The sequence below is a fragment of the Phyllostomus discolor genome, chromosome 10 (assembly GCF_004126475.2).
Source record: "Phyllostomus discolor isolate MPI-MPIP mPhyDis1 chromosome 10, mPhyDis1.pri.v3, whole genome shotgun sequence".
Lineage (NCBI taxonomy): Eukaryota > Metazoa > Chordata > Mammalia > Chiroptera > Phyllostomidae > Phyllostomus > Phyllostomus discolor.
In genome coordinates, this window is record NC_040912.2 from 65,316,583 (window position 1) to 65,331,771 (window position 15,189).

Sequence of the window (15,189 nt, forward strand, 5' to 3'; positions counted from 1 at the left end):
GGAAAGGGAACCAATTGCATGGGAAGATATATTTGCCAATGATACCTCGGACAAGGGTTTTTAATCTCCAAAATATATGAAAAACTCACACTACTCTACTTCAGAAAAACAAATAGTTCAATTAAAAAATGGGCAAAGGACCTGAACAGACACTTCTGCAAGGAGGATGTACAGATGGCCCATAGACACATGAAAAAATGCTACACATCACTAGCCATTAGAGAGATGGAAATCAAAACTGCAATGAGGTACCATTTCACACTAATCAGATGGCCATCATAAACAAATCAACAAACAACACATGCTGTAGAAAAGGGAAGTTGTGGAGAAAAGGGACCCCTAGTATACTGTTGGTGGCAATGCAGACTATTGCAGCCACTGTGGTAACTAGTATGGAATTTCCTCAAAAACTAAAGATGGAGCTGTGTTTTGGTCTAGTGATTCCACTGCTGGGACTTTTACCCTAAGAATCTTGAATCACCCATTGCAGTGTTATTTACAACAGTCAAGAACTGGAAACAGCCTAAGTGCCCATCAGTAAATGAGTGGATCAAAAAATTGTGGTACACTTACACAATGAAATACTATGCAGTAGAAAGAAAGGAGCTCTTCCCCTTTAAAACAGCATGAATGGAACTGTAGAGCATTATGTTAAGCAAAATAAGATAGATGGTAAAATACAAATACCATATGATCTCACCTATAAGTGGAATGTAATCAACAAAACAAACAAATGAGAAAAATAGAACCAGAGACTTAGAAATAAAGAACCAAGATAGTGACCAGAGGGGAGGGTGAGGGGTATAAAGGAGAAAAGAAGAGGAAGGCACAAGCAAAGGAATGTGAACAGAGGATTCATGGATGTGTATAATGGGAGGAATTGACCATGGGAATTGACCAGTGACCATGGAGTAAGGGGAGGATGGGGTAGGGGTGAGCAATGGTGAAAAAGGCAGAACAACTGTAACTGAATGACAATAAATAAATAAAAAATAAATAAATAAAAATTTGTCATGATCTTTACCTCACCTTTTTGGCTACTCGCTGGGGTCATACAAGGGCTGTGCTGCTCACAAGTATGTATTTATGACCAGGCAACTGACTTTAACATAGCTTGGGTTTGAAGATTTCTCTGATTAAATTAAGAATTCCAGGTATTACTTAAATGACTGATGGCAGGCACTATTCACTGAATTACCAAAGCCATTTCTACCCTACACTTTTCCCTCCATCCAACCGCCTCTGACCCCCACACCCACCCACACATGCATGTCCATTCACATCCTCTATGTAGCACAACAGACACAATTTTGTTCAACTACCTGGTGGAGAGCTGCAATCTAAGAAAGGTAGGTCTGGGATAGTCTGGACTGAAGGAGTGGGCATAAAACCAATTCTGGCTAATGAAACATTAAAGGAAGTCTTATGTTCCTGGAAGTTTCAGAAAAGGATGCTTTCCACCCTGAGGAGACTGATAAAACTTTTCACCCTCACAGCACCCTGCTTCCTGCCTTTGAGCATGTTTGTCTGAGTATGTGGTGCCTGAAGTCCTGCAGATAGACATCCTGTGATCTTGAAGGCGAAGGTCATAAGACTCCCACAGACCTAGCACCTGACATCATGAGGTTCTGGGTTGATGCCAGCAAAACCTACCTTATGACATTTGGTATAGTGAAGGGAAAATGCCTCTTTTTGTAAAGCAGCTAGTGATGGGGTATTGTGTGATTTATAGCTTAAAGTGCTGTGCTGATCCATATGGTCTCATTGTGAAGGAATACATTTTTAAAAATCATGCTAAATCAAATATTTATTTCAAATCTACCTTTACATTCAACTACTCACTGAACTTAAGATTATTAAATTAAATAGTAATATACTAGATTTTGTTAGCCTTAAGCTAATTTGTTATTTGGGAGAACATATAATATTTATTTTAATATTCAGAAAAATCACTAAAAGTTATTATTACTCTGGAAAATGTATGAAAAGAGGCTCTGGTCAAGATGGTAGAGAAGGTATGTTGGGAACTGCCCTGCCTGGTTTCAGAAGCTATAACCCCCCCATGACTAAGGCTGAGTGAGAGACCTTGGGACCATAAGCCACTAAGGAGACAAAGCTTATCTCCCTGGCAGGGGTGCTGCCTCTGTCCCTTTTACTTCACCCTGCCTGGCCCCCAGTGCATGACTGGTTAGCCAATGACGGGTAAGATTCCTCAAGGAAGGGATGACCTAAGACAGGCATGGTCACAGGGGGCCCTCAGGGAAGAACTTGGGGGGAGCTATAGCAAAAGGAGGTGATGGACCCTCGCCCCTTGGTTTTGACATAACCTGAGTCCTCATTTTGTCTGTGAGAAGTCTCCTAATCTCTTGGCTGCCTTACTTCCCCTGCCTCACTTAAGCCTGAAACAATGACAGAGGGAAGTACAGTCCTGTGCTTGAAAGTGCGGGTTCCTTAGAGCAACAGGCCTAAGAAAGTATACATAAAATCCTGTGAAACCTGCTTTGCTAAGAATGTTCTCAGTTTTCTGATAAGGGTCTGAGCAGGAAAGGAGTTTGTTTCCCAAAATTTTATAGCCCCTTAACTAACTGACCCTGATTCAGAATAAGCCCTCATAGTTCTTTGTATGTTATCTATTGTTTGATCCTTACTGCCTGATAATGATTAATGAGGTTTATCTGTATTCCTGTGCAAACAAACCAATAAAAGCCCATTGAGGAAAAGGCTCTTGGTCCTTCTTTGAGAGATCAGCCACCTTTCCTCCCCAAGAAGATCATGTCTTGGTACATTTATTCTCATTTGTGGCTGATGGGGGGCTCTGTGGGCAATGCTCCCCTACAAAGGTAAATGTTATACTAGCCTCCTTCCATGACTGCATCAAAATTACAACTAATCTGCAGAACAACAATCATTCGGTATGCCTGAAGATTGGTTGAACAGAACTCCTGTAACTAAGGATATCCAGAAGAAGCGACATAGAGACTTGGAGGAAGGGGTGGAGACACAGAATGGGCTGCTCCAACGCTCATGTGTGGTGGATAAAATTCAGAGGGCTATCTCAGCTGTGGAGGTCCTGCCTGAGGAGTGAGGGTTCCCAGCCACACACCAGGCTCCCAAACCCTGGGTTCCAGTGTTAGGAGGAGAAGTCCTCATGACTTCTGGCTGTGAAAACCAGTGGGGATTGTGGCTGAGACAAAGGGCTGCTGGAGTCTCAGGTGTTCGTTTTTAACAGCCTGCGCATGGACTTACCTGCTAACAGATTCCCTCGCTCTAAGCTCCAGTGGTAGGGCAGACGCTCAAAAGGTACCAGGGATATATAAGGAGGAACTGAAATGTCTGGCTTTAGCACAAGGGTTGGAGGAGCAGCTTTCTCCCACACAGAAGTGCTGGCAGAGGCCATTGTTTTTTTGCTGAGTCCTCCCCCTGCATTCAGGTAGCTTATCTGAGTCTCCACCAATATGGCTAACACTGTTCACCTGCCTTGGTGATTTTCAGAAACTCCACTCACTCAACTAGTAAGCCCACCCAAGCGATTTCCAGTGGCTTTTTCATATTTATATGTACTATCTTGGATCATCCTCCGGTCATTCCTAAAATCTCTCAAAGGTTCACAAACCCGAAACAAGTAGCATCTGGCCTTGACATGCCGCATACCTCTCACTAAGAAATCCCCAACCAAGCATTAGTGGTAGCTGGACTTAGTTCACAGAGTAGTCTCTCTCAGGCACCTCCAAGCCCGTAACAAGTGGCAACCATTTTCAAATCACCTCATAGCTCATACCAAGTGGCCCTGGGGAAGAGTAAAAGCAGCGGTTGACCTTGGCCTGAACCAGAGTTCCTGCCAAGAGGCTCCAGAACTAACATACCAGGTAGCTAGCTATTGACCACACCAGAGCACCACCCAACCAACTCCACAAACAATATATCCATAGGGCAGACTTGGCAGACACTAGACCTCTACTGAAGCAAATCCTGCTCCATAGGGTCACCTCCTGCATAATAGCTCCTCCACAGTAGTCAAGGCCAGTTCTCACTACCAATCAGCCTAAGGGTCAACCCCTCACAATGATGTGCAAACAGCAATCAAGGCTCAACAACAACAGGAGGACACATACAACTCACCTGGAGCACCCAGCTCAGGTGACCAGGATGACTATACCACTGGGCCCCACAAGACACCTACGATATAAGGCTGCCCTATCAACACTGAGAGATACAGCAGTTCTACCCAATTCATAGAAACACACACAGGGAGGCAGCAAAAATGAGGATTCAAAGAAACATGTCCCAAATAAAAGAACAAAACAAAACTCCAAAAAAGGAACTTAACAAAACGGAGGTAAGCAATTTATTAGATACAGAGTTCAAAACACTGATTATAAGGAAGCTTGATGACTAAATGAGAACGTCAACAAAGAGACAGGAAAAATAAACACGGACATAGAAAATATAAAAAAGAACTAATCAGACATGAAGAATATAATAACTGAACTGAAGAATGTATTAGAGGGAATTAAAAGTAGATTAGATTAGATGAAACAGGATTAAATCAGCAATTTGGGAGTAGCAGAAAAAAATGAACCAGAACAGCAAAAAAAAAAAAAAAATCTTAAAAAATGAAGATAGTTTAAAGGGCCTCTAAGACAACTTCAAGTATAACAACATTCACATTACAGGAGTATCAGAAGGTGAAGAGAGAGAAAGGGATTGAAAACTATTTGAAAAGATAATGATGGAAAACTTCCCTAACCAGCTGAAGGAAATACAAGCCCAGGATTTACAGAGTCCCAAACATGATGAACCCAAAGAGGCCTGCACCAAGACATATCATAATTGAAATGCTAAAGTTTAAAGACAAAGTAAGAATCTTAAAAGCAGCAAGAGAAAAGTAGTTGGTTACCTACAAGGGAGCTCCCACGAGTGTCAGCTGTTTTCTCAACAGAAACTTTGCAGGCCAGAAGGGATTGGTATGAAATATTCACAGTGATGAATAGCAAGTACTTACAACCAAGATTACTCTACGCAGCAAAGTAATCATTTAGAGTTGAAGAATATCTAAAGGGCTTCCCAGACAAGAAACCGCTAAAGGAGTTCATCATCACCAAACCATTACTATATGAAATGTTGAAGGAACTCTTTAAGACAAAGATAAAATATGAATCATAAAGTGGCAATAACTACATATTTATCAACAATTACATTATATGTAAATGGATTAAATGCTCCAAACAAAAGACATATAGTGGCTGAATGGATAACAAAACAGGGCCCTTACATATGCTGCCTGCAAGAGACTCCCTTCAGATTGAAAACCACACATAGACTGAAAGTAAAGGGGTGGAAAAAGCTATTTCATGAAAACGGTGACAAACAAGCAAAAAAGCCAGGGTAGCAATACTTATTATACCTGACAAAACAGATTTTAAAATGAAGGCTACAATAAGAGACAAAGGACCTAGCAATTCCACTTCTAGGTATTTTTTCCAGAGAAATCCAAAACACTAATTTGAAAAGACATATGTATCCATATGTTCACTGCAGCATTATTTATAATAGACAAGCTATGGAAGCAACTTAGGTGTCCATCAATGGATAAATCCATAAAAAAGAAGTAATGCATATGTACACTGTAATATGACAGGGCCATAAAAAAGAATCAAATCCTACCATCTACAATAACTCTGAGGGACCTAGGGTATTATGCTAAGTGAAATAAGTCAGACAGAGAAAGACAAATGCTGTTTAATTTCACTTACATGTCCATTCCAAAAAACAAAATACACAAACAAGTAGAACTGAAACAGACTCATAGATACAGAGAACATTTTGATGGTTTCCAGATAGGAGGGGGTAGGGAATAAGAAAGGGTAAGGAATTAATAAGTACAAATTGGTGGTTACAAAATAGTCACTGGGATGTAAAGTATAGCATAGGGCCCTGGCTGGTGTGGCTCAGTGGATTGGGTGTGGACCTGTGAACCAAAGGGTTCAATTCCCAGTCAGGGCACATGCCTGGGTTGCAGGCAAAGTCCCCAGTGGGGGCTGCACAAGAGGCAACGACACATTGATTTTTCTCTCTCTCTCTTTCTTCTTCCCTTTCCTTCTGTCTAAAAGTAAATAAAAATAAAATCTTTAAAAAATAAAGTACAGCATAGGGAATGTGGTCAATAATATTGTAAGAACTATGTATGGTGCCAGGTAGGTACTAGATTTATTGGGGTAATCAATTTCTAAGTTTTATAAGTGTCTATGTTGTACACCTAAAATTAATATATTATTATGTGTCAACTGTAATTGAAAAATAAAAAAATATTTTAAAAAAGGAACTGTACCAAAAGATAGAGTTCTAATTTTTCATATGACCTTTTAATATTACTATAGCCAGTTTAACAGTCATATATTAAAAGTAGCTTGAGTGGGTGGATAATGCTCTGAAGACCCCATGGTAGCATTGGCTTCTCCTTAAGAAGAGTGATTAATTTTACAAACCAGTCTTCTACAGCACCTAGAACTTGGTTAGTTAATAATGGTAAAACCTATTTGCTTTTAGATAACTTAATATGGTCCAGAAACTGTTATAGATTTTATATGCCTTATCTTATTTAAACCTTTAATATGTAAATATTGCACTTGCCCGAGGCCACAAAGTTAGTAAATGGTAGAACTAAACCCAGGTTTCCTAACACCAAATCCCCTCTCCTAAAAACCTGCAGCTCTGGGCTGGTTACCTTATTCACAACTTTCCTTCTCAAGGACCTCTGCAGCAGGCCCTGCATGGGCTCGCTGTCCCACCGCAGCTGCACCCAGCGGAAATGCTGCTGCACCAGCAAGTCCGAGCCCTGGAGACAGGCCTTCGCCACGGTGCCCATCAGAAAGCAGTTCTCATGAAAGTAGTAACATTCTGGTGTTCCATTTCCTAAAACGAGCCATGTTATAGGACAAATGCAAATTAAAATAAGTCAAAGAAAGAACAAGAAGTATAGCATGTACTCTGGGGACAGACAGAGTAGAACGATTGCACAGGAGCTTGCCTCTCAGCATGGTCTTTTCTCACCACAATCATTACCTTTTTGAAAAGTACAGGGGCTTTCCGTGCTGCGATTTTCCAGAGGTGCCAAGAAGTCCCCCAATAACTCTGACAATGAAGATTTTTCCAAATTCTCTAAGATGATGATGATTTTCTTATTAACAGGAGATTGTTTCACTGGGATCAAACAAGCTGTGGTCAGAAATGAAATTAAGTGATTCAAGCTTTTACAACAATCTATATGAACTGGCCAAAATTACAAAGTCTGAGGACATAAAGTAGTAGCAAAGATGTGACATAACAAGAATACTCTTAAACTGTTGAGCGAGTATAGGACTCTGGCAGACAGTTTGGCACTATTTAATGCAGTTGAAGATATACACACACAGCCATCCAATACTGGTTCCACAACAGATCCCAAACAGAATCAACCCAACTGTCCACCAACAATGCAATGGATAAATAAACAGGAATATATTCAGGCAAGGGATATGAAAGTGAACAAGTAATCAGAGCAACAACACAAGGATTATCACAATAAAGTAAGGCACAAAATACGAAAAGATATGTATAATATTCCATCATATTAAGTTTGAACACGGGCAACATTACACATATAAAGATTAATATATTGATAGTAAAACTATAAATAAAAGCAGAGAAATGATCATCACAAAAGACAGATTAATGTTTATCTGCAGAAAGAAGGGTTTGTGAACCTAGACAGGAGCCTGTGGGCACGTTTTGGAAGGTGGGAATATTTTATTACTTCATCTGATCAGTAAATGGTTATTTTAAATTATTCATTGATTTGTAAATATGTATATAGCATATATTTTATAGGTGTATATTTCACAATATAAAAGGTCAAACTCCTTATATGACCTTTAAATTGCACATATATAATAAAATATTCATAAAACTAGGGAGACAAGACTTCAGAGAGATAATCAGACCCTTCCTTTCATTTTTCAGGTCTCAGAGAGGTTACTGTGATATGACTAGGGTTTTAAAACAGTGGTAACAGAGGACTAAAATCTCTAGGACTTTAGAGTCTTGTTTTAGTGGTCCTGGTCTTCTCAGTAAAGACAGGGAGACTGTATTGAATACCAACCTCAAATAAGAGAGAAAGTATCTGGAAAGTTATTATATGTAGGAAACAAATATGTTAGTGGACAAAACATACTTGAAACAGTGCCTCACACCTACCAAGCACTCAAATGTTAATGCATTGCAGTCAAAATGCATATAGTATTTTACTTGCTCTATACCAATGAATTAATAAAAAAATTAAAGTCACTTTTTTAATTGTTTAGAAGAGCCTAATAGCCCCCAGTCTTAACCAATTTAACCCTGAGAAAAAGATCAGTTTAAAATGCTTGAGTAATTTTGTCAAATATTCCACTTTTCTCAAATACTCCTAATAGTGTATTATATACTCCCTTCTTCCTTGTTACTGTAGACACAATGCATTCTCACTTTCAAAAAAACTCCTTGAACACTGTAAATGAATCTTTTCTGAGACTGAAATAGCTTTTCTGGATGCTATTAGCTTTAAAAATTAGAAGACCAGAAACACTAACATCCGCCTCTCAATTTAGTTGTATTTGTGGGGGCCACTACAGTAGTGCCTGGTGTGTGCTAGATCCCCTTCAACGAAGTTATTTAGTAAAAAGTGTTAAAATACTATGAGTCTCGGTGTTCAAATGTTCTCTCAGGAATAACTGATTATGGGAGTATGATAAACCTATTGTTTGTTAAAACGACGACAAACAAACCAGTAATAAAAAATAGACCAGGTTGGATGGTTTATGTATATGCATTCCTGTAACTAAGCACTGAAGGTCTCCAGTTTTCCTTGATTTGTGTTAAGTGTCTGGCTAGTTCCTAGGGCCCTAAAGCTTCTGTATCCAGCCAGAATCTCCTAGGAACATGTAACTACATTTCAACAGTGTTTACCCAGTGCCCCTTCACTGTGCTACATCATATTGGAGATGACTAATTCTAACTGAGGGACGTGGCATTTTAAATTGGACCTATTACAAGGAGTGGCGTCCCAATAGGTGGAGAGGTTGGGAGAAGGCTAACTGTATGAAATGGCACAGGCAGAGAACAGAAGCTGAGCAGGACTCAGTCCTCCAGTTAAGACAGGTTGGGAGCTTGTTGTGGCGCCACACTGGTGCACTGGGATCAAGTAGCCAGAGCTGTGGGCAGCTGCACAGCAGGCTGTGTCCCTCCAGGGCTGCATGGTGCCATCACCTGGGGTCTGCCCCGCAGAGGCTCTGATTTAACTGTGCTGGGCCTGAGCACTGTGTGCAGCCAGGGGTGAGAACAGATCCTATGGTCACAACTCAACTACAAGTGAAAAGTGGAAGACCCAAAATGTCACACTGGGAGAAACTACCAGCTCTGGGAATCAGTGGACCTCTTTAAGGAGAGAGACAAACAGGGACTCCTGCTTTGAGATCTCACTTTGATGTGAAGAACTCATTGGAGAGGATAGAAACAGGAGAAGACCCCTACAGGCTTTTATTGCTGAAGGCAGGAAGCAATGGGCATCTCATTGAGGGCCAAGGCAGAGAATGCAAAGGCATCTTGAGAGACAGTCAGTATGCCTTGGGGGTAGTTATCTTGAGAGAGGGACAGGGAGGAAATCTTAGTGACACTGGAGTTCCCACCGAAGAAGAGGTTGTGCAGGAAATGGATGTGAGGCACATGAGCAAGAGCGTACTTGGGGGTGAGTTGTGGGGTGCTAGTTTATACCTCAGGCCTGATGTGCCTGATGAGTGAGACAGGCCTTCTAAGTTGTCCAGCAGGTGGTGGGATGTGAGGATGGGAGCAGTGAGGGAGAATTAAGGATGCAAATGCAATATAGGAGTTTGTAGGAGACAGCAAATTCATTCTTCTGGGTCTACAAGCAAGGACTGTATTGCTAATAGCTCAATCCCACTTTTAATGGACAATTTGTGCCCTAGACAGTGTTGCTGCTCATAACAGGTGGGTTGGGCTTTGACTTCATCTTTGTCTACCTTGGTCTCCCATGAAGTACTAACAAAGGTCAAACAAATGGGTTTCTCCAGTAAAAAGCTTCGTCTTCTACACTGCTAGCCTCATTTCCTCAATTTTTCAGGAACACCTGTTTCTCCATTTGACCATTTAAGTTCAATATCCTCAAACAGGTTAGTCCAAAGGCAAATTTTATTTTAGCTGAGAAAGAGAATGTGTTTAAATTCAGGTTATTTAGTATAAGTTCAGGTTTACTATTTTAACTAACCACAGAAACAGGAAGTTATTGCTGTTTCCAGTTTGAAGGGTTCAACAGCCTCTGATCAAGGTTTGTGGAGCCAAAAGGAGGAGGCCACAGGTCCCACCCATTTTGGAGCTGTAGAGTCCTTCTGGTTTGGTGCCAGAAAGGTAACCATTCAGAATACGTCTGTCTGATGCTACTTCAAGGCCCTATTTATGGAACTTATCTACCCTTTTGGACTTTTGTCTTCCAACTTTATAGGCTATGTCAGCTGTTCCTCTCCTAAAGGTTGATAATCTCAATCAGACACCTCCCTTGGCTAGCTCAGGGCTACACTGCAGTTTTGAACAACCTTATATTAAAAGTTCTGGACAGTCAGTCCTAGAGCAACACTCATTGGTTTAAAAGTATTTAACATATCACATTTACAGATAAATTCAAGCTCCTTTGTGGCTAACGTGAGCACAAGTCTCCAATCTTCCCCATGGGAACAGCAAGCAGTTGTCTTTTACACTGCCCACTTAAAGGGAGGCCCTGCAGGGACAAGGCTCTACGAGTCCAGATGAGGAGCAAGGGGTAAGCCCTGGAAGAGTGTCCTATATGTAATGCAGGATCCAGGAAGGTGAGGTGAACTCAGTCATGTAGATGGTAATGAGCATATTCTCCTCATGTTATTACAGTAATTCCATCTTTATGACTTCTAAAAAGTAAAGTTCTCTCAGGAATTCAAAGTACTATTTTAAAATACTAATTTGGGGTTAATTTTTTTCTACTTACTGTCATATATAACTTGAAAAAATATCTGTCTGGCTAACCTAATCCATACCTTACACTGAGACAAATTTTGACCCAGTTCTAGTACATGTTCTCACCCTTCTTACTACATAACAGAGGCATGGGGCATGGCTGTCTCTCAAAAAAGGCAATATGAAAAGGGAGACCTGGTTTTAAATGGTTTTAAAATAAACAGAATAATTCTTGCTAGTATAAGTGTTATGTTATTCTTTCTGAAGTGTTCTTTTGCTCTACTTTTATTCATTGGTACAATTTTTAATCTCCATATAAATTTTAAATTCTTAAAACTCATTACTTAAAATACATTTGCAATTCTTATGTTTTTTACTTGTACACTTTTTATTCATTCTCTGTCCACTGGCTTTCTTCTACAGATTTGTAGAGAGAAACAAAGAAGGTTATATATGTGCTGTGCACAGTGGAAGATAAAATTCAACATTCTAACTTCAGCCCAATCCAAGTAGTTTGAATCTCTTTCATGAGAGAAAATTAAGTTAAACACCAGGAGGAAGCATAGAATGTCTTATGAATAAGTATATTCCTCACTTATAGTAATGTAATTTGATCAATTTAATTTCTTGTTTAATAAAGCAAGAGAGTAACTGATAGATAATTGTTACCCCTCGTTATTTTTTTAAAGATCTATTTATTTATTTATTTAGAGAGTGAAGGGAGGGAGAAATAGAGAGAGAAACATCAATGTGCGGTTGCTGGGGGTCATGGCCTGCAACCCAGGTATGTACCCTGACTGGGAATCAAACCTGCGACACTTTGGTTTGCAGCCCGTGCTCAATCCACCGAGCTATGCCAGCCAGGGCCATCCCCTCATTATTCTAAAAGCTTGAGTGGAACAGCCTAGGAATACCTTTTTGTTCTCTATTCTGCAAATGTAGTCTACCTCTTGACCAAAAGAACATTCCTGCATTGCACTTTCTGAACTACAGAAGTAGTGATACCAAACCATTGACAGATCTGACCCTCTTTTTCCCTTGAGATTCTCCAGCACTCTCAGAAGATTTGGTGTCCCCATCTACAGGACTTATGGTCTGTGTTCTCCAGCAGCTCTTACTGGTCACAGTCAATAGCAATGGGTCCTACTGAGAAAATGATGGTGATGGTGGAGTGAGCTTTAGGAGATAAGGTTAGCAGTAACTGCAAGGTCAGACAAAGGCCGGACCATAATGTTCTTGACATAAGATTCAGAGAACTCTACATTTTATTCTGGAACCACTGCAGTATAATAGCAGAGAACTATTATGAGTGGTTTTGTCTTCTGGACTGAGCCTATGGAAGCCCATAGAGGGAGGAGAGTCCAGAACAAACACAAAGGGTTAGTGTTGAGGCCTGCTCAGTTTCTGAGCAAGAAATGAGAGTGGGCAGGGGGAATGCAGAGTAGGAGGTAGAAATGAAAGATAGGAAGCAGATTCACAGAACTCAAGACTGACTAGATGTGGGAAATGAGGCAAACAAAGGAATGGATGATAAGGCTCAGGTAGCTAAGTTGGACAACTGCATTCAAGGTCTTAGCAGATGAACTTCGTGTTTGTGTCTTAGCATTGTTATTTAAAAAGAAGGAAGATATTTGATGCTTATAAATGACTTATCTTTTACTTGTAATAATTACTTATTATCTCCAAATACAGAACAAAAATCCTTCCATATTTGGAGATGACACACCATTTCCTACATAACAAAGTAGAGATTTGGGGGGGTCTAAGTTTATTGCTTAAAACTTCATTTTTGATGCATTGTACAGCACGGTAACTATGGCCAGTAATGTGATATTGTATATTTGAAAGTTGTTAAGAAAGCAGATCTTAGAAGTTCTTATCACAAGAAAAAAAATTTTTTAATTATGTATGGTGATAGATGTTAACTGGACTTACTGTGCTGATCAGTTTGCAATACACACAAATACTGAATCATTGTGTTGTATATGTGAAACTAGTATGTTATGTTTAATAAATTGATATATCAATTTGGTAAATTGATATACTGATAAATATAAATATCAATTATATTTCAATTAAAAATAAATTTTAAAATATACTTCATTTTTCAAATCTAATTAACTCTAGAGCTCTATGCCCTATCAACTCCTCCCTTATCAGCCCCTGCACTCTCTAATTTTATTTCTTACTGCCTCGCTCCATGCAAGTTCTTCTACTTGCTGACACCTGAATATGGCTAGCATTTCTTTCTTCTTTTCCCATTCTATTTTCTGTATAAGATTCACCCATTTGTTCAACATATAATCATTGGCAATCAGTGTGCAAGGTAAAATAAGAAAAAAAGCTACACATTATTAGCCTTCAAGGAGCTCAGTACATAACATGTGTTTGGGCCGATGCAAAAGCCCAAATAGTATCCTCACTGCCCTGACCTGTAGTTAGGTGGAAAACAGAGGTTTAAACAAAGTCTACTGCTGTTCATTAAAGGGAGCTGTCATACTGGGAGGGATCAGAGAGGCCATCATTTGAGCTATCCTTAGAGCATACAAAATAGGGATTTTTCTTGTCATAGGTCATATCTATTTTAATGAGTACGGTATAATATACTTTGTGTAGTACCTGCCATGTGGGAGTTGTAGTGTGTGTTGGAGGTAAGAGGATTGTGTGTTCACCTTAAAATTCTAGGTGGAAATTGCAGCAAGAACAAACACATGAATGGTGGAAAAAACAAAGAACATGTAAGAAAGAAACACCATATTTTGCTGGAGGATAGGCTTCTATTTAAAAACAGTCAGATATTGTAAAGAAGACTTACTAATGGTCAACAGGTACATGAAAACTCAACATTACAAACCTTCAGAAAAATGTAAATCAAAATAAAAAAGAGCTATTGCCTCATGCTTGGCAGGATAGCTATTATCAAAAGGAGAAAAGCATTGGCAAGGGTGTGGACAAAAGGGAACCATTGTATACTTTTGGCAGGAATTTGTGCAGCTACTATGGAAAACAGTGTGGAGAGTCCACAAAAAATTCAAAATATAACTACCATATGATCCAGCAATTTAGGTATATATCCCAAAAAGATGAAATCAGGATGTTAAAAAGATATCTGCTTCCCCAGATTCACTGTAGCATCATTTATAATAGCCAAGATAAGGAAACAACTTAAGTGTTAAACAACACATGAATAAAGAAAATGTCATCTCTCTCTCTCTCTCTCTCTCTCTCTCACACACACACACACACACACACACAATGGAATATTATCTAGCCATAGGAAAGAAGAAAAGCCTGCCGTTTGTGACAATGTGGATGGACCCCAAGGGCATTATGCCAAGTGAGGTAAGTCAGGCAAAGAAAAACAAATACTGTATGATATCACATATATGGAATCTGAAAAAGCCAAACTCATAGAAACAGAGAGAGTAGAATGGTGGTTGGTGGTACCTGGGGGGATTGGGAAAATGGGGAGATCTTTATAAAACAAATAAATTTGGGGGATCTAATGTATAGCATGACTATGGTTATCAATCTATTATTATACATATGAAAGTTACTAAAATATGTTCTCATCACAAAAAAGAAATGGTAATTATGTGAGGTGATGATTGTAATAATTTTTCAATGTACAAAGTATATCAAATCAACACACTGTACCCAATAATCATGCCCAATGTTATATCTAGATAAAAAATAAATAAGGGTCAAACAAGCAAATCAGATGAATGAATGTCCTTGGACGGAAGCTCTTGAATGGCATCGACTTCACTCACTGGGCAATGGAGGGATGTGAGGAGCAGGGACCACAGAGAACCTCTATTCAGGGGCTGGCCTCTGAGGGGCATTCAGAGAGAAGAAGCAACAAGCAGAATGGTCACTTACAGGAAAGCAGACAGGAAATAGGAAAAAGGGGCAGAAAAGTAAGGTGGTGCCAATGGGGATGGAGGAAAATGCACACAGAGACCAACTTGGCAGGACATAACCGTGGACTGGCTACGGGACAGGGGTTAAGGGTCCATGAATGAGAGGACCTCGGGGTTCTATGTTGGCTTCATATTGCTTTAAAAATTGAAATAGTTGACAACACTGAACAGACAAGATCCTAAATTTTCACACAAATACCTAAATTTCTAGCTTCTTCCTAAAAGTTATGAGACCTCAGGACACTGAATC

At 39.7% G+C, this 15,189-nt stretch overlaps 1 protein-coding gene across 5 annotated transcripts in view; it reads right to left on the minus strand.

The window, feature by feature from the left end:
• Window positions 1–15,189, minus strand: part of CTTNBP2 (cortactin binding protein 2) — a 182,894-nt gene that overhangs the window by 23,714 nt on the left and 143,991 nt on the right. For all 5 annotated transcript variants that reach the window (XM_036010846.1, XM_036010844.1, XM_036010845.1 and 2 more), the window contains 2 exons: window positions 7,063–7,215; window positions 6,725–6,912 (listed from right to left, as the gene is read on the minus strand). In XM_036010846.1, the coding sequence (XP_035866739.1) occupies window positions 6,725–6,912; window positions 7,063–7,215 (341 nt within the window). The remainder of the gene's footprint in view (window positions 1–6,724; window positions 6,913–7,062; window positions 7,216–15,189) is intronic.